At 46.4% G+C, this 22573-nt stretch overlaps 1 protein-coding gene across 3 annotated transcripts in view; it reads left to right on the top strand.

The window, feature by feature from the left end:
- LOC134024622 (syntaxin-binding protein 5-like) overlaps positions 1-22573 on the top strand; it is a 71132-nt gene that overhangs the window by 38284 nt on the left and 10275 nt on the right. The window contains exons 6-21 of one of the 3 annotated variants that reach the window (XM_062467187.1): positions 548-611; positions 1778-1861; positions 10198-10321; positions 11049-11127; positions 11339-11493; positions 13392-13464; positions 13688-13835; positions 14618-14685; positions 15826-15866; positions 15993-16213; positions 17849-18033; positions 18199-18324; positions 18751-18902; positions 19892-19954; positions 21390-21437; positions 22475-22525. In XM_062467187.1, the coding sequence (XP_062323171.1) occupies positions 548-611; positions 1778-1861; positions 10198-10321; positions 11049-11127; positions 11339-11493; positions 13392-13464; positions 13688-13835; positions 14618-14685; positions 15826-15866; positions 15993-16213; positions 17849-18033; positions 18199-18324; positions 18751-18902; positions 19892-19954; positions 21390-21437; positions 22475-22525 (1682 nt within the window). The remainder of the gene's footprint in view (positions 1-547; positions 612-1777; positions 1862-10197; positions 10322-11048; positions 11128-11338; positions 11494-13391; positions 13465-13687; positions 13836-14617; positions 14686-15825; positions 15867-15992; positions 16214-17848; positions 18034-18198; positions 18325-18750; positions 18903-19891; positions 19955-21389; positions 21438-22474; positions 22526-22573) is intronic. The other 2 variants (XM_062467188.1, XM_062467189.1) reach the window with 2 other exon arrangements.

Genomic DNA, 22573 nt, shown 5'->3' with positions numbered 1-22573 from the left:
TGTGGATTTGAAGGGTCCTCCACAGCTAGATCTGTCCTCCCCTGTGGAGCTTCAGTACTCTCAAAGACAACCACTTGTTTGGAACAGCCTAAGACTAGAACCGCCTCAGAACAGCCTAGAACAACCTAAAACAGACTAGAATAACCTATAACAGACAAGAAGTGCCTAGAACAGACGAGAACAAGGTAGAACTGAATAGAAACACCTAGAACAGACTGCTGCTGGTAGGGTGCATAGCAGTGCTACTCTATCTCATCTGTGTGTGTTTTCTGGGAAGCCTCTCTCACTGCTTGTTTGATGCTGAAACAAACTAAGTCAATGAATTTGTCTGCTGAACAATGTTGAACACAGAAATCAATTCTCTCTCTCTCTCTCTCTCTCTCTCTCTCTCTCTCTCTCTCTCTCTCTCTCTCTCTCTCTCTCTCTCTCTCTCTCTCTCTCTCTCTCTCTCTCTCTCTCTCTCTCTCTCTCTCTCTCTCTCTCTCTCTCTCTCTCTCTCTCTGTCTGTCTGTCTGTCTGTCTGTCTCTCTCTGTCTGTCTCCCTCAGGTCCTCCAAGGCCCACCCAGGTCCTGTGGTTCACATTAGCGACAACCCCATGGATGAGGGGAAGGTGAGCCCTCCTCTTCATCATCCTGTCGTTTGTCACTCTGAGAACACTGCAGAGCCCTGTTCTTCTTCCTCACGAAGGGGACGACTGTCTGAAATAAGCTGTTTATCATGTCCGCACGTCTATGGCGCAGGGAGGCGCGGAGATGGGCAGCGTGACAAGCAGACAGACAAGACATCTTTATCGGGGTTGAGCCGTGCTTGTCATTCCACGAAGCATTCCTCCACCTCCACAGTACTGGGGGACCTTCATGGGAGTTTCAAAAACATGTTTCAGATGTTTCATTCTCTCCCGCCCTCCCCCCCCCTCTCTTTCTCTCTCTCTCTCTTTCTCTATCTGCCTCTCTTCTTCTTTCCCTCTTCTGTTCTCTCATTCTCTCTCTCCTTTTCTCTCTCCGCATCTCTGCTTCTGTCCTTCTTTGTCCCTATCCCACTCGGTCTCTCTCTCCCTCTCTCCCTGTCTCTCTCTCTTCCCCTCTCTCTGTACTTTGTACTACTGTCTCTTTACCACTCAAAGGGCCTCGACCTCTTTAAAATACCTCAGATGGTTTTATCCATCAAAACTGACAAACTCTTTTATCTCCTCCCTCCCTCCGTCTCTCTCTCTCTCGTTCAGATGTTCAAAACCTATCGGTCCCTTCACTCTGGTTTTGGATGGAAGGAGATTGAGTTTGATTGATGAATGAACTTGTAGATGAATGAACTGAGATATCTATCATTCATCGATCATTTATCTCCATTCTGACTCCTGGGTCCTGAGAAGGCGACTTCATAAAAGCAATACCTAAAGACACACACAGAATAAAAATGAACTCCTAACTATTTGACTTTGGAAGTGTCTCTCCCAATTGGGAAAGTAAAAGAGTATTTTTATTTAGTATGTCTTAACAACTTTCATGGGGAAGGGGGTTATTAATTAGATTCATTATTATTATTATTCATTATTATCATTAATATACTCCAGAGAAAGGATTGAAAACACACTTTGACCAGAAGTAACCCAAGGTCGAAAGGTGTGACTCATCAGCACCCTCTGGTTGTGTTTCCCGTCCGCTTCATGTGAATATCAAAACGATTCATTCTTGTCGAGTCGCTTCCCTCTCCGCTCTGGCTCCCCAGCTCTGGAGCTGCAGTTGAACCCTGAGCCTGTCCCCTTCTCTTCTCTTTCAGCTCATAATCGGATACGAGGCTGGGATTGTGGTACTGTGGGATCTCAAATCCAAGAAGGCAGACTCACGCTACACTTACGATGAGGTATTTACCCACAATTCCCTTTTAGGGCTTCATCCTCTGATTTGTGGGTTGTTTGTAAAAATACAGAAAGGCATCAAATATGCATGACTGCTTGGTATAAATAGATATTGTTGTGTGTGTGTGTGTGTGTGTGCATGCGAGTGTGAGCGTATGTGTGTGTGTGTGATCTCCTGCATTGTTATTGTTTGCCTTTGAGAGATGACATCAAAGAGATGTGAGTCTTTACAGGACGAGGAGTGTGCCGGGAGTGAGGTTTCTCATGTTCTAAGCATGTCTGCTAACACACACAGCCAACACCAGCTTTGTTGTCTGATGTAACTCGCTCTTGCTTCTGTCTGATACCTAACCACACACACACACACACACACACACAACACAACACAACACAACACACACCCACTGATATAACCTGCTCTTGACTGATATGGAAGTTCAGAGGAGGAAGGAGTCTGCAGAGTGGAGCTTACGAGATGGATGAGGGGAGTTCAGCTGTGTTTCCTTCGACTACTGTAGAATCCATCTCTCCTCTGGTCTCAGAACAGAAGCTGGAACAGATGTGGCTCCCCTCTCCTGGAGGGGGACATGGAGGGCCTTGTTATTTAGGATTGCTGTGTGGTTCATGCTGGAGACGCTTATTGTGCAGTCCTGTTTTCACCACGGTTACCTGCAACCAACTCACCTGCAGGTATTGATTGGTATTCAGATGGGATTCAGTCAGAAGATGCTTAGTTTCATCCTAAGCGAAATACAAAAAGTGCGCACACAGTACATACAAAAGTGCGGCAGATCATCAAGAACTAGAAACAATGGCATAATATCCCCAAACCTCTTAATGCTTGGATTTCCAACTGCAGTTCAGCAACCTTGTGGTTGCAGTTTAAGCAGCTTGACTGACTTTACAAAGACATCCAACCACATACTGACAGACAGAAAGCTTCTGCAGTAATGAGTTGATATGTACGCCCATCCTGCTGCTCTGCTGATTGACTGTGTTGTGGCTCATTACGCAGGCTGACATAGCTGGAGACACAAGGACAACATGGGCCTATGTTGACTGTTCACTTGAGTTTAAGTTCTGACTCCAACTCTCTTTTTTTAATCTCTCTCTCTCTCTTTGTCTCTCTCTCTCTCGTCCCCTCTCTCTTCTGATATCTCCTCTCGTCTCCTCTCCCCTGGGGGTGCCAGTGCCCCTCCTCTTCCTGGTCCTAGAGCTTTAATATCTGTGACGGAGCCTCATATTGGGAGCCATCTTCATTTCTCCTGGGAGGCGTGAAACACAACTCCCCGACCAAACTCTTACATCTCCCCACAGACCAGCTTTATACCGCTGCTTAGTTTGCACACTCTCACACACACACACACACACACTATCTCTCTCTCTCTCTCTCTCTCTCTAACTGTATTTACTGTCACATTCGTGTTCTCTCACTGATTTATAGTCAGTTCTTGTACCCCCCCAATTTAAATTTAAAATGTTCTTGCCATCTGTTCTGTTTGTTGTACCAACTAGTTTTCCAATCCACCTCAGCTTTCTTTAGAACATTCCACATTGAAGTCTTTTAGCATGTTAGCGTTGCTAGTTGAAACAAATCTGAAACATTGCCTTTTTTTCTAGATGGTCAGCATTAGAGATGTTCAAGGTCGAACAGTAACATTAGAAGGGAAAGGTGGTCGTGATGATATCATGACTGGTCTGATTCACTGCCCCAGGGCTGTGGCTGGCAAATGGCCTAACTGATTCAAATGCTAAATGATATGGTTATTATGGGAAGGACCATGCCAGGGTTTCTGATGGTCTGGCAAGTTTCTGAAAAGATAGAGTTGTTATAGATGTAGGGTCGCTGTATCCGTGTTAAAAGTTTTATTTTTTTTGCTGCGTAGACTGGGCATGATGACAAAGGATCGGTTGGCATGAGGCTGGTTGGCATGAGGCTGGTTGGCATCAGGTAGGTTGGCATCAGGTAGGTTGGCATCAGGATGGCTGGCATAGGCAGATTGGCACAGTCGGACTGGAAGCTGGAGGTGTTCTGCAGAGGAAGAGTAATAGACCTGGGTGACGATGATGCAGGGTACTGGATCTAGAGAGGCTCACTGCAGTAAAGTTCTCCTCTTTTGCTGTTGAGGGAGTCAAATGCTTGTAGGAGTTCTACTGAATTCTGCTGCCTTCAAATATTTCCTGTCCGTTATGTTGGATGGGCCAGGACCAGCCCCCCTGACTGAGACAGACAGGCAAGAAGACAGGCAGGCAGGCAAAAAGACTGAAAGTCAATGATCTACTGTTAGCCTCTGACGCGGGTTCTTTCTCTGTCCTGGTTCTTCTAGACCTAAGTGCAGCTTTTGACACGGTGGATCATGAGATTCTCTTGGAACGTATGGAGAACTATGTTGGGATTTCTGGTACATCACTTCAGTGGTTTAGATCGTATCTATCCGATAGATCACAATATGTCCTCTATGATGGCTGCTCATCCAGGAGCTCCACTGTAAAATACGGAGTACCACAGGGTTCAGTTCTAGGCCCTCTGTTATTTTCTCTCTATATGCTGCCTTTAGGAAACATAATTAGAAGCTCTGGGGTAAATTTTCACTGTTATGCAGATGATACTCAGCTATATATGTCTATAAAGTCTGGAGAATTTCCACATGCTATGGAAAAATGTGTTTCTAGGTTGAGAGCTTGGATGACTGCAAATTTCCTTCTTCTAAATTTGGATAAAACCAAGGTTCAAATTTTCGGTCCTAAAAAATATTGAAATAATTTTTCCAATCTGACCTTAGACCTAGACGGCGTCAAAGTCTCTCAAAGCCAGCTAGTAAAAAATTTAGGAGTCACAATGGACCCAGACCTTTTGTTTGAGTACCATATTAAGCAAATTACTAGAACTGCATTTTTCCATCTACGTAATATTGCCAAAATACGAAAATTTCTCTCAAAGGATGATGCCGAAAAACTAATACATGCATTTGTTACGTCCCGATTGGACTATTGCAATGTGTTGTTCTCTGGCCTCCCAATTACCCACCTAAAAAATTTACAGCGGGTGCAAAATGCTGCTGCTAGACTATTGACCAGAACAAGAAAGTTTGATCACATAACATCTACTCTTGTCTCTCTACACTGGCTCCCTATCCAAGCCAGAGCTGACTTCAAAGTTCTACTACTAACCTACAAATCTCTGCATGGATTGGCACCACTGTACCTCTCCGGTCTCCTTGCACCCTATTGCCCCGCAAGGACACTTAGATCTCAAGATGCCGGCTATCTGGTGGTTCCCAAAATTAAGAAAAAAACAGCTGGAGGTAGGGCGTTCTCATATAGAGCGCCTCTTCTCTGGAATAAACTACCCGTCTCAATTAGGGAGTCTGATACTGTTTCGACGTTTAAAATTAGGTTAAAAATGTTATTGTTTAGTCAATTCTACGACTGTTAAAGGTAAGTATGTTACTAGTTGGAGGCAACGGGGGACGGGTTGTTTCCATCCTTATTCTTTAAGTATAACTTATTTTAGAGTTCTCTTCCCCTGGAACAGATTTCATGTTCCAAATGAGGGGGGCTGTCGCTGTCTTGGTGTGTGGGGTTGCATCAAATTCCCCTTTTTTGCTCTGTTAAATTGCTGCACCAGTCCACACTTGACCGGTGGGGATCTCATTCTATTATGACTGTAACTGTTAGCTGCTCCTGGCATTCTCTAATCCCTGCTCTCCTCTCTCTGTCCCCCCCCCACACACATCCCTTGTGGTGTGGGGGGTTTGAGTTGTCAGCACCTGCCTGGTCGTCGGTCAGCCAACGCTGGACCTGGTCGCGAGTCTCCCGGTCCTGTCCTACATCTATAAAGTTGAATAATGGATTTTGGTGTTTTAAAAACCCATCGACACTGTATGACTATGTTTAGCCTGTGTTCTGCTCCTCTCTCCCACCAACCGTCTCTGGAGGAGGGGATCCCTCTCTGAATTGCTCCTCCCAAGGTTTCTTCCATTTTTTTTCTCCTGTTGAGAGTTTTTGGGGAGTTTTTCCTTGTCTTCCTTGAGGGTTTAGGTTGGTTGAGGGGCAGTTCTATGGGCATATGTGAAGCCCTCTGTGACATGCTTGCGTGTAAAAAGGGCTATACAAATAAATTTGATTTGATTTGATTTGAAAGGCAGGCAGGCAAAGAGACAGGAATGCAGGCAGGCAGGCAGGCAGGCAGACAAAGCGACAGGTAGAGCAGGGAGCCCAGGATCAGTGGGGTATCTCTCCTCTGTGCTGCTCTGATTTGTTTTCCCTCACTCTGAATTTTTCATTCCTCTCCTGCTGGATAAATAGAGGCAGGTGTGAATGGAGAAATGTGTTTCGTGAGCACAATCACAAACACACACATGGGCACTCACACATAAACACACACACACACACATATTTGCAAGTACATTTGAAAGGCTCTCACAGGATTGGAATAATCATGGCTGTGATACCAATCAATCCTTTTGCGTATGAATAAACAAACAAACACACCAGCATGCATGTGCTCACGCACGCACACACACACACACACACACACACACGCACACACACATACACTTTTATCATTGCCTTTTTTCCCAGTACACATCACCAAATCTTCATTCCCTATAGGATGTGGTGATGTACCACATCTATTAGTAATTAATGTGTCTCAAAACAGAATACACAATTCATCTAATAGTGTTCATGCAGGCTGCAGAGCGGGTTCAAAAAAAGAAAGCATTTATTACTCCACCCATTTGTTTTGTTAATGGAACGCTTGGCAGATATCTCCATTGGTTGAGGAAGAATCCGTGATTTGTCTGTTGAGTCATTCTCTGCAGCTCTGTCCAATGAGAGTCATTAATTTTTGATCGATGGTTGTAAGGGCCTTTCAGTAACCTTGGTGGGCAGGATCAGTTATTTAATAGTCCAATGGGATTGCAGGGTGCTTTCTCTGGGAGGTGGTTAGGTTGTAGCTGTAAATGATTGACAGCACACTATTTTAGTAGTTCTATGTCTCCACACTTTATCTTTCTGAGGAGTGTTAGGGATAATCCTCCACAGACGTGTATAATGATATGCACACACACACACATTCAGTACATACACATACGGGTACACACAGGCACACACAGACGCACGTACACACACACACTTGAGGTTCGGAAAGTTACTGTTGGTCCCATCCCCGGACCCCTGGGTCGCTAATGGTAGATGTTGGGTTTGACCTTGACAAGGACAAGAGCGTTTAAACCCACTCTCACTTTCAACATGGGAGTCTCAAAGGACAGGGAATGAAGCAAAGGAACACACTCTCACACACAAACACACTATCAAATGCACACCATACGTACACACACTCATACTGACAATTAAATGCATGCCATACACACACACACACACACACACACCCTCTTTAAAGTGTAAAGGCACACTTACTGTATACATTAACAGAAACACAGACACACACAAACACTCCCAGAAAGGCAAACAAACACGCACCCACATCTCACTCACTCTTTCACCAAACGGGAGTCATGAGACATCCTCCAGACAGTCTGGACGTGGATCTGAAAGGGATGTCTGTAACTAAAAGGTAAAACACAGAGCGGGATGGAGATCCGTATTGATTTGGTTGACAGTCTGGGCCCTAAAAGCCTGTTTGTTTACATGTCGTTACTTTAGTTGAAGCTTCTTCAGATGGTGTGAGAGGAGAGCGCTCAGAGAGGATGTTACTGTCACTGCAGACTGGAGCTGTATCCATGTCCCGCTGCTACCCAGTAACAGCAACAATGACATTAATGATGTGCATTTGTTTGTGTGTATGTCAGAATCATAATCAGAATCAGAATGGGATTTATTCGCCATGAAAGTTTGCACAGACAAGGAATTTGCTTTGGCAGGAAGGTGCATACAATAAACATATACCTAAAATTTAAATATGTGGACTATCTATAGTAAGGGTACATAAACTAGCAGTACTAAGTGGGATTATAATAGAATTAAATATACAATAAAATAAAATATAAGTTGCCGTAAATTACAATATAAAAATACAAAAATACAAATATTACAAAAAATACAAATGTACAAGATACCATTTTGTAATGCAGTGCAAAAAGCAGTGTGTTTTAAGCAATAAGTCATTAGAGTCAGTGTGGTCCCTTGGCCTTGTTGAAGAGGCCAACAGCGGAAGGGAAGAAACTGTTTTTGTGGCTTGAGGTATTGGTCCTGATGGACCGCAGCCTTCTGCCGGAGGGGAGTGACTGAAACAGGGAGTGTCCAGGGTGGGAGGAGTCGGCCACAATCTTCCTCGCTCGCCTCAAGGTCCTCGAGGTGTGCAGGTCCTCGAGGGTAGGCAGATTGCAGCCAATCACCTTCTCAGCAGTGCGGATGATACGCTGCAGTCTGCTCTTGTCCTTGGCAGTGGCAGCAGCGTACTAGACGGTGATGGAGGAGGTGAGGATGGACTCAATGATGGCTGAGTAGAAGTGCACCATTATTGTCTTTGGCAGGTTGAACTTCTTCAGCTGCCGAAGGAAGTACATCCTCTGTTGTGCTTTCTTGATGAGGGAGCTGATGTTCAGTTCCCACTTGAGGTCCTGGGAGAGGATAGTGCCCAGGAAGCGGAAGGACTCCACAGTGTTGACTGGGGAGTCACACAGGGTGATGGGGGTGAGTGGGGCTGTGTTCCTCCTGAAGTCCACAACCATCTCCACTGTCTTAAGAGCATTGAGCTCTAAGTTGTTCTGGCTGCACCAGGTCACCAGGTTGGCCGCTTCCCACCTATAATTAGACTCGTCTCCACCAGAGATGAGCCCAATAAGGGTGGTGTCGTCCGCAAACTTCAGGAGTTTGACGGACGGGTGACTGGAGGTGCAACTGTTGGTGTATAGGGAGTGTGTGTGTGTGTAGAGGAGATGTTGTGCCAGTCTATCCGTCCCAGTCCCTGTTGGGAAAACCAGTATAATGTCATAAATCATGAAATTAGAATTTTTAATTGGTCTTTTCCCACACTGTGATGGGTGCCTTGTGTTTCAATTACGCCTCTTGTTTACTAATTAGGACCAGCCCACAGGTCCCTGTTACGGGGGTGTCAGGCTCTCCGCCACTGAGACGCTGTACTGTTATTGCCCAGCCACTGGTAGTGTCATTCTGTGTGTGTTCTGATGTTCACCTGAAGATGACCCTGGGTTTGGTTCATTCCATACTGGAGCAAAGTCCTCTGCTTGTTGTTGATGTTGATGTTGTGTACGCCTTCCATGGTGCAGTGAGACATGTGAAATGCCTGCTCTTGAATGATTCCATTGTTTGTGGATGTCCCTAAAGAGTGGATCATGAGTTTGCAGTCTGGTCAACAATGCCAGACATGGTGCCAAGACTTATGCTCCGCCTTTTTGTTCTGGGAGTATGTCACCCTGTGTGTGTGTGTGTGTGTGTGTGTGTGTGTGTGTGTGTGTGTGTGTGTGTGTGTGTGTGTGTGTGTGTGTGTGTGTGGGTGTGGGTGTGGGTGTGGGTGTGGGTGTGTGTGTGTGTGGAATGGTGTATGTGTGTGTTTCGGCGAATGTGTATGTGTGCCGGGTGTTAGTTTGTCGGTTTGTGTACTTGCTTGCATGTGTGTCTGTGTGCAAGAGCGTTTTTAATTATGAGCAATAGGACACCAATAAGCCTGTCTGCCCTTTTCCAAAGTGCTTTGATAATGATGGATCTGCCATTTAATTGATTTGTTGTTGGTCGCCAAATCACCTCTCGCACAAACCAAAATAGCAACAGTGTTGTTTGGGTTGTGCTAAACAGAGGGAGAGCACTCCTAATGATCACATAACCAGACTTCAATTTGAACCTGCCGTAGCATAATACCACCAGCTGTCCCCCTCCTCCCTCCTCCTCTGGTCTCTTCTCCCCTCTTCGCCCTGCCTCGCCTCTCCCATGTCTGATCCCTCTCTACCTCCTTCTATTTATCTCTCGCTCTCTCATCATTTGAGTCAGTGATGTATGTAATCACATGTCAGACCGATGGACCTTTTTCAGATCACTTGTGTCGATGTGTCGAAGCATCTCTCAGTGACACGTGTTATTGTTCTATATTCCGGCCGGTATCACCATGGCAACCTGTAACATGAAACACACGACTGTTTATTCCTCACACCACACCCGCCTTCTGTTGAGGAGTGGGTGTTGGACATGCTAGGATACCATATGTTAAGTCCGTAGGGGTGTGTGTCCTCATGTTTGTTTCCATGGTTTGGTTCATGTTTGTGTTTTTGGTGACTGTTTTATCTTGTTGTGTTTTACTGTGTTGACCCTCCCCTCTGCTTCCACCTCCTCCTCACTTCCTCTTCCTGTGGTCTCCTAGGCGATCCACTCAGTTGCCTGGCACCACGAGGGCAAGCAGTTCATCTGCAGTCACTCTGACGGAACTCTCACCATATGGAACATCAAAGGCCAGGGCAAGCCCATTCAGACAATCACCCCTCATGGTAAGGCAGGGTTGCTTACACTCACATATACACACACACACACACTCACGCACACACACTCACACACACACAAACACACACGCACACACACACAGTCACTCACACACACATACTGATACATACAAACAGTAACTTATACACTATCACACACATGGACATGCACACACAAAGGCATGCGCTCACGCAAACATGCATGGCACACTATTGCTTTCACATGAACACACATTGTGTACACACACATACACACACACACACAGACTGGGGGCACATAAACACGGCGCACAGTTGCACATGCTCCAAAATGTATACTGTACAGACATGCACACACTCTGGGAAAACAATTCCACTTTAGCGGGTGTTTTTTACATTTAATTAATTCCGTATCCCAATGCTGATTGTTTAATTAGTTCTGTATCAAGTGAGCAATTTGAAAATTATGTGTGACAATCTGTAATGAGTTGTATTCAAAGTTTCTCGTTCCCCAGTGCTTTAGTCTCAGAGTTTCAGCCACAACTCTCTCTCTCTTTCTCCTAAATAGTCCTGAGTCACTATCTGGCACAAAGACAGATCTGCATTGGGTAGCAACTGCCGCATCAGGGATAAAGAGATGAGGGGAGAGGATAGGATAGGGGGATGGGAGAGGAGAAGGGGAAAGAGAAGGAAAGTGGAGTCAGGGAGAAGACAAATGAAATGGCAAGCTGTTAGTTGTGTGTGTGTTCTATTTCAGGAAAGCAGCCCAAGGATGGCAAGAAGCCAGAACCCTGCAAACCTATCCTCAAAGTGGAGTACAAGACTACCAGAGCTGGGTAGGATAACACACACACACACCATATATGTACACACACACACACACACACACAACCATATAGACACACACACACCCCCTATACCATGTAACCAAAAAGTTGTAGTTTTTTGCAAAGCTTATTCATTCATGCCTACTCTGTATTGTGTGCGTGTGTATGTATGTGTGTGGCTGCATGTATGCGCGCGCGTGTGCGTGTGTGTATGTTACAGAGAGCCCTTCATGATCTTGTCCGGTGGACTGTCGTACGACACAGTGGGGCGGCGGCCATGTCTGACGGTGATGCATGGGAAGAGCACCGCAGTGCTGGAGATGGACTACCCCATCGTGGACTTCCTCACACTCTGTGAGACGCCATACGCCAACGGTGAGCGAGGGAGGGAGGGAGGGAGAGATCGGGATTGAAATAGATAGAGGGAGAGACACAGAGAGAGGGGGCGAGAGAGAGAGAGACGTTTATCGTTTGCGGGGTACATGTGCATCGACTCGCCGAGGAAAGAGTGTGTGTGTGTGTGTGTGTGTGTGTGTGTGGAGGGGGTTGAATGCGCGCGTGCGTGGTGAATCAGAACTCTCAAAGGCGGTCTGTGCTTCGAGATCCTTTCTAGAACACAATGAGTGTGACCGTCTCGTCTCCGCAGGTTCACAATGGCCGTCTGATTAGAGCGCCTCATGACATCATCGTCTGGCCCTTCCTCTCTGTCTCACCGGGGAGAAGCTATTCATTTGTCAGCAGGTTTCGTTTTGATCTGGTAAAATGGTAAAACCAAGAAATCACTTAAATTGCACATTGGTTTCCTCTGGGACATACTGTGTTACCGGCTATAGTCTTGACAGCAACTCCTTGTACCTATGACTATTCGGTACAACACTTCCTAATCATTTTCATAAAAATACAATATTTGTTGTGGTGGGATAAACACATCTCCCTCCATTTCAGCCCAGTCAACACAGTCCCATGGAGATATGATACTGAAGGTCCTGTATGCGTCCCACTTCTGGGTCTGAGACCTGGTGTCAGAGAGAGAAAGAGACTCTTTAGTTTGCAGTCTGTTACCGGGATGAATGACGTGAATCACTTCTAATCCCTGGATGATATCACACCATCCCAACAGAATTAGTGTTGAACTATGACTGTGCTGTCATAACTCAATCCCATTTATCCACTCGAGAACAAACAGTCAAACTGGGCAGTGTGTGTGTGTGTGTGTCTGTGTACACAGTGCAAAATTGCTATATTTTAATGGGAAGCATTCCTGGAAATATCAATTGTTTCGAGTATTTTAGAATGTTTGTGTGTGTCAGGTGGCTGAGCGGTTAGGGAATCGGGCTAGTAATCCGAAGGTTGCCAGTTCGATTCCCGGTCATGCCAACTGATGTTGTGTCCTTGGGCAAGGCACTTCACCCTACTTGCCTTGGGGAGAATGTCCCTGTACTTACTGTAAGTCGCTCTGGATAAGAGCGTCCGCTAAATGACTAAATGTAAATGTAATGTAAGTGTCTATGTCTTTGTGCATGTGTGTGCTTGGTGAGATGTTGGCGTCTGTGCGTGGTGTTGAGGGAACGGATTAGAGACCGATTACCTAACGACAGCCTGGTCACTAGACCTGATGTGGGGAGTCTTTCATTTCAACTCACCATGGCGACCGACTGGATTGCTAATCCATGGATTAGACTAGCGCGGCCACCAAATCCTTAGTGTTAATGGGCTGCCACTGGGGGAGTGATGTCATTGATGTCACTAAGGGTGATGTCATTCATACAGTCTGTATCACAGGTTTATCACAAGGTTAAGGTCTGAGTGGTTGTGAGGTATTGATTCAAACTAAACCTGACTTGAAAGCATCCTCATAGAGACAGAGACAGAAAAACAGACATGCATGCAGACAAGCAGGCAGACTGACAGAGAGGCAAGCAGGCAGGCAGGCAGGCAGACAGACAGAGAAAAGAATGAAAGATAAAGAAGGAAGGAGATAGAAGGAGACAGAAATAGATGGAAGGTCAGACAAACAGAGACAGAAAATGGGAGCTAAAGAGACCAGGAGGGAGACAGACTGAAGACAGACAGGAGGGAGACAGACTGAAGACAGACAGGAGGGAGACAGACTGAAGACAGACAGGAGGGAGACAGACTGAAGACAGACAGGAGGGAGACAGACTGAAGACTGACTCAAGGTCATCAGTGTGCTGGACACTCCCTCCTGGCCTGAAATTACAATTTTCTGTCTGTTTTTATTCATCACTTCATTTGCCTATTTCTTTCTTCAGATTTTCAGGAACCTTACGCCGTGGTGGTCCTTCTAGAAAAGGATTTAGTGGTGATCGACCTTGCACAAAATGGGTAGGTCTCCACAACGCCACGATGCAGCTCCGTAAACACACGAATAACAATGCACTCGTCAAGCAGACGCCATCATCCAAAGCGACGCACGGTCTAGCTCTGTCCACTTGAAAGTCGATGCCTATTCTCAACCCTCTCTGATTGGCCCTGCACTGTCAGCCACTGAACAAAACACCGCAGCGTAGTGAACCAATCTGCCTCTCTGTGTCTCCTGCCCCGCTAGTTACCCTATCTTCGAGAACCCCTACCCCCTGACCATCCACGAGTCCCCCGTGACCTGCTGTGAGTACATCGCCGACTGCCCCGTGGACCTCATACCTGCACTTTACTCAGTGGGCTCCCGACAAAAACGACAGGGCTACAGCAAAAAGGTACACAGCCCCACTTCCACCCTAGAATTCTATGTTCTATATTCTGTCATAATATATACACAAACACACACACACACGCATATACATAAATACAACTTATCCTGAAACGTATTGGTCCTCCCCCCCGGTCGACACTGAACCCACATTCTATTGAGGTTCGATTTGAATTCATTATCTTCCAAGTTCCCTGTCCTCCTCTCGTGTAGTTCCCCTCACGTTGTCCTCTCTCCCCTGTGCCTGCCTACAAGGGTGCTGCTGAATATGTCCGCCGGCTCGGAGCCAGCTTGCTGCTCCGGCTGGTTAGGTAACTTGCAGCATTAGCAGGCTGAGGGAATGTCTTCTCACCGAAAGATCGTGGTTGAGTCATGCTGGTGACCTTTAGGATGTGTTACTGCACTCAAAGCTACCAGACCGCACACACACACGTGGACGCACTGCCGGGCGGGCAGGCAGACGGACGGATGGATGTACACACACACACACACACGTCACGTCAGGATTAGTCATAGGTTTCTCTGAGTGTGTGTATCACCTCCCTCCAGGTTCCTCCCCTCCATCTCTCAGACACATGATGCAAACCTGTTGACCCAACATATAGCTCACCTGCAGTCTTTTCCTGTGTTTTTTTTCTCTTCTCTTTCTCTCCCTTTCCCTATCTTTCTCTCTCTCCCTCTTTCTAACCCTCTCTTTCTTCCTCCCCCGCTCTCTCCCTCTCTCTCTCTCTTTCTCGCTCTCTCTCTCGATCTCTTCCTCCCTCTCTCTCCTTCTCCCCCCCTCCTCAGGAGTGGCCAATCAGTGGAGGAAACTGGGGTCTGGGAACGCAGAGCTACCCAGAGATCATCATTACTGGGTAAGAGATAGCTTCCTGCAGACTCCGGTCCACATAACCTTTTTCAGCAAGGAATCTAGAAAAACAAAAAACTAGATAACCCAGATATACATAGCATACATGGACCATGAAGAGTTGCACGTAGAACTTGAGAAACATGAAAAGTCTTCATGATCTTCATGAAGTTCATGACATGAGGCTCCACGAGGAATGTAATCGTCAAAGATGCGTCCATGGCTTTTTTCCATCCACTCTTGTCCCTCCACTCAGTTTTCAGTTCAGGATACCGTGTCAGTTTGTGACGCCTGTGCAATTCCCTCGTGTACGTGTTCATTGAGGTTCAATAGCCTTTTCCCATCACATCTCGGTGTCAGTGTTTGCTAACGACATTTGAAAATGTCAAAGACATTCAAAAAACTAGATACTCCACTGATTGGACAGAATCCCTGTCTACAGGGAGCGTCTGCCATTTTGTTTCTGTCCATTTCTTTCCTTCTTTGTGCCTATAAGTGTAAAGACTTTGAGAAAGAAGTTTCTTTTAAATACTTTGCATTTCCAAAGTGACATTGAGGCATGAGTTTGGCACCAGGAGGGCCTGTACGCACTCACTCTAGACACCCATGAATTAGCATGCTGCTCACGTCCATCTCTCTCTGTCTCCCTTTTTCTTTCTGTCTCTCTCTCTCTCTCTCTCTCTCTCTCTCTCTCTCTCTCTCTCTCTCTCTCTCTCTCTCTCTCTCTCTCTCTCTCTCTCTCTCTCTCTCTCTCTCTCAGTCTCTCTCTCAGTCTCTCTCTCCCTCTCTCAGTCTCCTTCTCTCTATCTCTCTCCCTCGGTCTCTCTATGTCTCTCTCTGCTCTCTCTCCTCCCCTGACACACACCCTGTAAAGTATCTCTCTTCCTGTACTTTCAAGCTGAAAAAGACAGGTTGAAGGGTGCCAAGCTGGTCTCACGCTGGGGAAATCCCAGAAGGCTTTGCGTCTGGTATAATCAATGCACAGACTATGAGGCCTGTCTCTAGTCCCTGTCATGTCAGATAGTCCAATCAAGTGGTCAGCCCTCTGGCTATTGAATAGGCTGTACAATACAATTGGTTGCTAATACATGGTGTTCTGTCTCACTTTGTTTTTCCTCCCTCCCTTCCTCCTCTCCCTCTCTCTCAGCCATGCTGATGGAACCGTGAAGTTTTGGGACGCTTCTGCAAGTAAGTGTCACGTCCCTTCCGAACGAAGCGCTCTCTCCGAGCCAAAATTGCCGATCCGTTTCCCAATCCCCCCGGCCTAGCCCTGTTACCTTCGGTGTGCGACTGAGCCCTGTGCCGTCTCCCCAGTCATGCTCCAGGTGCTCTACAAGCTAAAGACAGCCAAGGTGTTTGAGAAGAGCCGGACCAAGGAGGACAAGCCGGTGGCGGACATCGAGAACGAGGACCCGTTCGCCATCCAGATCATGTCCTGGTGCCCGGAGAGCAGGATGCTGTGTGTGGCCGGAGTGTCCTCTAATGTCATCATCTACCGCTTTAGCAAACTAGAGATCACCACCGAGGTGGTACAGGTCAGTATGTGAGTGTGTGTGTGTGACACGGGGGGATTCAAATTAAGTTGTGATGTGGTTTATTCATGGTACGTGTGTGTGACAGAAAAAGAAAGAAGTTAAGGCATGTGCATCCTGTCCTCTATGATGTCCGTCCTCCTATACGCACCACACAGCTGGCAGAAGCCATACTTTTCTTCAAACTTTTCTGCAAAACAATACCAGCGACTGTGTTCCATAAGGCTGTGTACCCTGGATGCAGCTAGGCTGCAGAGCTATATTTAGCCCTTCATAGACAAACACTATGGGTGTTCTGTTGTCTCATTAGGGGAGCTCTGCTGTTCACTGTTTTCTCACTGTAGACAGCCTGACAGCACTGACCCTGCTCACCACACTCACACACACTCACACACACACACACACACACAAACTTAAACGCTCACAAACTTACACACGCACAGACACACAAACCGACTCACGCACACATGACTAAACAGACAGAATCACACACACACACAAACATCTCAGGCACTCAACTACACACACACTCGAGACACAAACACAGAAGCCAAGCCTCGTTACATGAATCTGCACAGGAAATAAAAAAGACACACATTATGGGTTCCATGGCAACAGACAGGAGAGATAAACAGTCCATCCAGCCCGTGCTGAACATTACTGGAGAAAGAGAAGTAGGAGGAGGAGGAGGAGGGGGAGGAGGATGAGGAGGAGGAAAGTGATGCGAGTTTGTGAAATGCACATAATGATGGGTAGCTAATGCCTTTGTGACTATGTGAATGTTTCTGTCTGTCTGTGTGTGTGTGTGTGTGTGTGTGTGTGTGTGTGTGTGTGTGTGTGTGTGTGTGTGTGTGAGAGAGAGAAAGAGGAGAGGGGGGGCAGAGAGGCGTCAGACCAGGGTGAAGAGCCGGGTTGTATGTATGTACCTACAGTAGAGGAACAGTTTGGAGAGAAGCCCACTCTGCATAATAATAGTCACCTTTAACCGGATATCGAGTGCAACAATTACTACACACATACACTGCACACACACATACACAGTCCCTCAACAAGCCCCATAGCTCTCCCAGCATGCACTGTTATAAGCCCTGCAAGCACACCGCTCATTAGTTTAGTGTTTGTTTGTGTGTGTGTCTGTGTGTGTGTCTGTGTGTGTGTGTGTGTGTGTGTGTGTGTGTGTGTGCGTGTGTGCGTGTGTGCGTGTGTGTGTGTGTTTGTGTGGGTGGGAGGAGGTTGCAGTCAAGTAGCCTAAAGCCGAACTCTGGGATATCTCAGCTTTGGAGGACCTGCTTGACCCTCAAAACTCCCCCACATCTACACACACACACACAGACACACACACACTGAATGTCTAGAGAATTCTCTTGGAGGGTTTGGTTGAGTTGAGGGTTGGAGAAAAGCTCACTTTTGATCAAATGAGAACAGTGTCAATACGGAGCTTCATCACCAAGTCGATTTTACTTTGACTGAATCCTTTATTATCTGCCGTGTGTTGGTGTGTTTTGTTTATAGATTTTGTTTATTTATTTATATTTGTGTGCCTGTGTTTGCGATGTATGTGTGTAAATGTCTTTATGTTTGGCATGTCATTATGCGTGTGTTTTAATGTGTGTGTGTGTGTGTGTGTGTGGTCTCCAGCTGATGGAGGTGCGTCTGCAGTATGAGCTCAATGACATGGAGTCCCCCGAGGGAGGGGGGGACCAGGCTCCAGCCCTGCCCACCCCAGGGGCGTCGCCCAGCCCCCAAACATCCGGCCCGCCCACACAACCCTCCACCAGCAGCAACAACTCTGACGGCGGGCGGGACAACGTGCCCTGCCTCAAGTAAGAGCTGATAAACACACACATAATGCCACAATAGAACACACACACACACACACACATAGAAACAGTGACATCGTATCTGCCAACACTGGTCATCATTGTTCATGTCGAAATAAATCCATCTCTGTCTCCACTCCTGCCTCCCTGCCTCCCTGCCTCCCCCAGAGTGCGCAGCACCCCCCTGAAGCAGTCTCCTGGGTACCAGGTGGAGCTGGTGATCCAGCTGGTGGGGGCCGGGGGAGAGCCCCCCCAGCCTATCACCAGCCTGGCTGTCAACTCCTCGTACGGCCTGTAAGTACACATGCACTCGTGCACACCGTGTGGCCTTGTTTAAGACGTCCAAGGATGGGTTACAGGTACGATTTGTATTTCTGAGATGAGCTTCCTTGTGAACTTCACGTGTTGTTTGATGTGATTTCCCTCACAGCACAGAGCTGGGTTGGAATCGAGCCATATCAACACAATCTATGTCTAAAGGCAAATTCTGTAGACCACTGCTGCTTTTTGGTTTTAACTATTCATCTGCAAGCCCAAACCTAATATCATGTTTTCTCATTTTCGCCATCGATCTCTCAATTCACTCTTATTTCTTTCTCGCTCGCTCACTCACTCTCTCTCTCTTTCTGTTGTTTTCTTTCTTTCCTTTTTGTTTTCCTTTCTATCTCCCACTCTCTCTGCCTCGGCCTCTCTCTTCCTCATGCCGTCTCTCTCCCCCAGTGTGGTGTTTGGTAACAGTAGTGGCCTAGCGGTGGTGGACTACCTCCAGAGGAGTGTCCTGTTGAACCTGGGCACGGTGGAGCTGTACGGATCCAACGACCCCTACCAGAGACAGCCCCGCTCGCCCCGCAAGACACGCCAGCCCTCCGGAGGTACCACCTCAACGCACACTCCGTCTCCCGCTCTCTCTCTTTTCTGTCTCCCTCCGTATCTGTAGCTCTCTCTCTCTCTGTCTCTCTCTCTACCGAAGAGATTGGTGCTTGTCGTGTGGTTAGTTGTGTCACATGGGGTTAGAGCGTCTGGGTATTTGGACGGCACATTAGTTGGTCAGGGTGTGGTGGTAGCTGTAGGCGCTGTCTGGATGAGGCCATTTGGACCACGTTGGCTTCCAAAGACGTGATGAGACCTAGCGACTCTGCTGCCCGTCCACTCTCCCAGACTGCTGATGTCATTTAGGATTGCGGCGTTTCCCTTTATTTATTCATATTTTCCCTCCACACACAGACACACCTTGACACGCTACACACACACACAGATGCCCATCCCTCCCTCCCACACACTGTTCCACTGCAGCACGGTGGGATCATATCGACGTTCAGTCGAGCGGCTGGACTTCTGGTAATATCACACTGCCACCTGCTGTTTGGTGATGTCACTGCACCTCCGGAGGCTCCAATACCACTCTGCAGTGACAGTATAACTACTGTGGCTAAGCAACAGCTTGATGGATAAATGAGATGTGTGTGCATGTGTGTGTGTAGCATCTGGTGTCATTGATTGTTTGGCAGGGGGCTGGCACCTGTCACAGAGTGGGTTGTGTGAGCAGTAATTGCCCCTCTAGCTGGAGCTGCAGTTCTTCTTCTCTGCAGAACCCAGGCATTGAGACAGTTCAGGAACCATCGAGAACCAGAGTGGAACCTGTAAAAAGTGTTCCCAAATAAAATTCTACTGAATTAACTACTCAGATACTAAGATAACTATTGTTTTAGCTGTTTCCAGTGCTATAGAGCTATAGAGGAAGTATCCAACCTCACAAAGCTGAAAAGGCAAACACGTCTAGGGTTATATCTTCAGAGAGTTACTTCGAGTTTGCCCTGGTTCGAACGTGCCTGCCAGTAACTTTTCTGTACTTTGTCTGCAGGTCTGTGTGACATCAACGAGGGCTCCGCCACTTCAGAAGATCGCTGCAAGTCCCCCACCTCAGGTAACCTGTCCCACAGACAACCTGCTCTTCACACTGCTCACCAACACATGGGTTCAGTTCCATTGGTTTGGATTTGGGGCTCCAAGACTCATTTTGTTTTGCGTCCATAATAACTACTAATATATTAGTGTTGCATTGATTGGAGTGATTTGTTTTTGTGACAATGCATGAGGTACATGTGATGTTTGTGGAGCTGCTGTGTCTTATTAATATGCGGAATGTCACTCAAATGGAAGTTTTATTTTTTTATTTTTTTGCTAACAGGAAGTGTCTTGCAATACTGTTTTTTGTTGTTGTGTTATTACACCTTGATTCTGGGGCTGTCTTATACTGTATGATACTTTTGACAGGTTTAGTTTTAAAATGAGAAAAGGCCTATGTCTCCCTTGCTCCCTTGCTTCAAAGGACCTGAATTTGGCAGTTGTTCTAGGTCTTCCAAGGGTGAAATATTAGCTGTTAACTGTGGAAGGGAAGGGACTGTAATTCTAAACGAAGAGACAGCATAGGGTCATAAAATGTACTGAATAAGTCAATAAGCCCATTGACCTGTGTGCAAGACAGAGACTATAGATTAATTCTCACCAAATTAGATATTAGTTTACAAGAGGGATTATTACAGCCTTGAGAAGTTTCAGACACCTCTAATAATTCAATACATTTGAAAGGCCCCTCCATGATTCTGGACTTTGCCAAGATAGGCATAATGTTTAGGACTTTGTCAGTTTTTCATCGGACTGTACATTGACTGAGCCAGCTGTTTTAGATTTCATTTCATGATTTGTCCGTGCTGAATACCAAACACACACACGCATATATCCTCATCCACAGAAGAATAAAACACACGTTTAGTCCATTTCAGCCCATAGCCCTGACAGCCTGGCTCCTCTCTTTCTTCTAGAAGACTCTTCATTGTCAAGTCTTCATTCTCATGAGGACAGCCTCGTCCCCTCTCATTACCTAGCACCTTCATGTTGTCTCAACAGCCAGGCTAACATAAGGACTTGCTTTAAAGGTCAGACAGAAAACGAGTCTCTAGTCTGTTTCCAGGCACGACAGACACACAGACTCACGTCTGGTGTCGCTAGAGCGAGGTCCAGGGCATCAGGAGGGCCTACATTATTCATTTCAGAAGGGTTTGGTGTCTGACTCTTACCTGAGCATATGGTCATATGTTTCCTGTAGTCACTGTTGGAAGCTTCACTGCTGATTCTACACACTACACTACATGGAAAATATCAAAAGTTCGAGCCAAGCCAACACCAATTTACAGTATTGTCTTTGAGGATCTGTTTTTGATGGGATTATAATATGTGCAACATGCAGAGAAACCACAATCAGGTTATAACACAAAGTGTGCAGTCTCCATTTATGGTAACAAACCAAAGTGCCAGGATGTTTTCTAACCCCACGTTTATTTTACTTTCCCCCCCAAAAGTGTTGACGTCAAACCATCAGCAATTCTACAATGGAGGTGGTAGAGGAGGTAAGAGTGGCCAAAGACTTCAAGCTGGAGTAGTCTGGGCAGGCTAGCACCGTACTAGATAAGATGTCATCGTTGGTTTTGTTCTAGCAATATTGTCTCTGTCGTCCTTGTCATAGTCACCACAGTGTCTCTGGTTCACTGTGTGGTCTAGAACAAAACTGTGTAAGATGCATACTCCCTCAGACCCATATGGAGGGAACACCGCGGGCCTTCATTGCATGCTACATATGCGTAGCACGTGTGTCCCATTGTCGGAGTCACTCAATTGGCTGTCCGTCTGTATTTAAGACATCACAGTGGTCTACCTGTACACCCCACCCCACACTTGTACGACTGTGCCTTCTCTTCTGTGTGTCTGTCAAACACTGAGAGAGGTTTGGAAGAATCCGAAGCACCGCTAAGAGAATAGTCTTCTCTCAAAACACAAACATACTCTACGTCATCGATTTAAAGAAAACACCTACCCTAATTATCAGTTGCTGTTTTGAACGAAATCTTTTTTTTTTCTTAGATCCTATCACATTTTATACATATCCCACAAGGACGTTGTCAATACAAAATAAGGACAAAAAAGCACAGGAGCTGGCAATGTTGCCTTGTATTGTCTTTCCTCTGTCTATATCCATCCTGCTCACTTCCTGTTTCCTACTTCCTGTTTCCTCTTTGTCCTTTGTGCATGCTCCTCTGGCACGGAGGTCTCTGAATGACTGTCCTGTTTTGTGTCTCAACGATTCTCTCTTCCAGGGCATTGTGCGACAACACCTTATTTCCTTGTTTGGTCTGTCCCAGCATGCATCTGTGATTCACACTGGTCTTTCTGAAACCCTAATGCAGTGCTTTCTTCTTTGCCAAGCATTTTGCCTCCCTTATAGCCAATGAAGCCATCCCCAACAAATAATGAAAAGCTTGTGTCTTAATTGTCCATGTACAGTATATCATACTTCTGAGCACAACCCTAGCCCAAGTGATAGCTTTGCATGGCATCTTGTGTTAGCGTAGATGTGTGTTTGTAAAGAGGGATGTTCTCTTTTTTCCAGCAAAGATGTCACGGAAATTAAGCTTGCCTACTGAGCTAAAGCCAGACTTGGGTAAGCCTTGACTGCGTGTTTACGAATAATATTACCTTTTCATTTTTT

The sequence above is a fragment of the Osmerus eperlanus genome, chromosome 8, assembly GCF_963692335.1.
Source record: "Osmerus eperlanus chromosome 8, fOsmEpe2.1, whole genome shotgun sequence".
NCBI lineage: Eukaryota > Metazoa > Chordata > Actinopteri > Osmeriformes > Osmeridae > Osmerus > Osmerus eperlanus.
The sequence above is the reverse complement of the archived record's forward strand: the minus strand, read 5'-3'. Positions and strand labels throughout refer to the sequence as shown.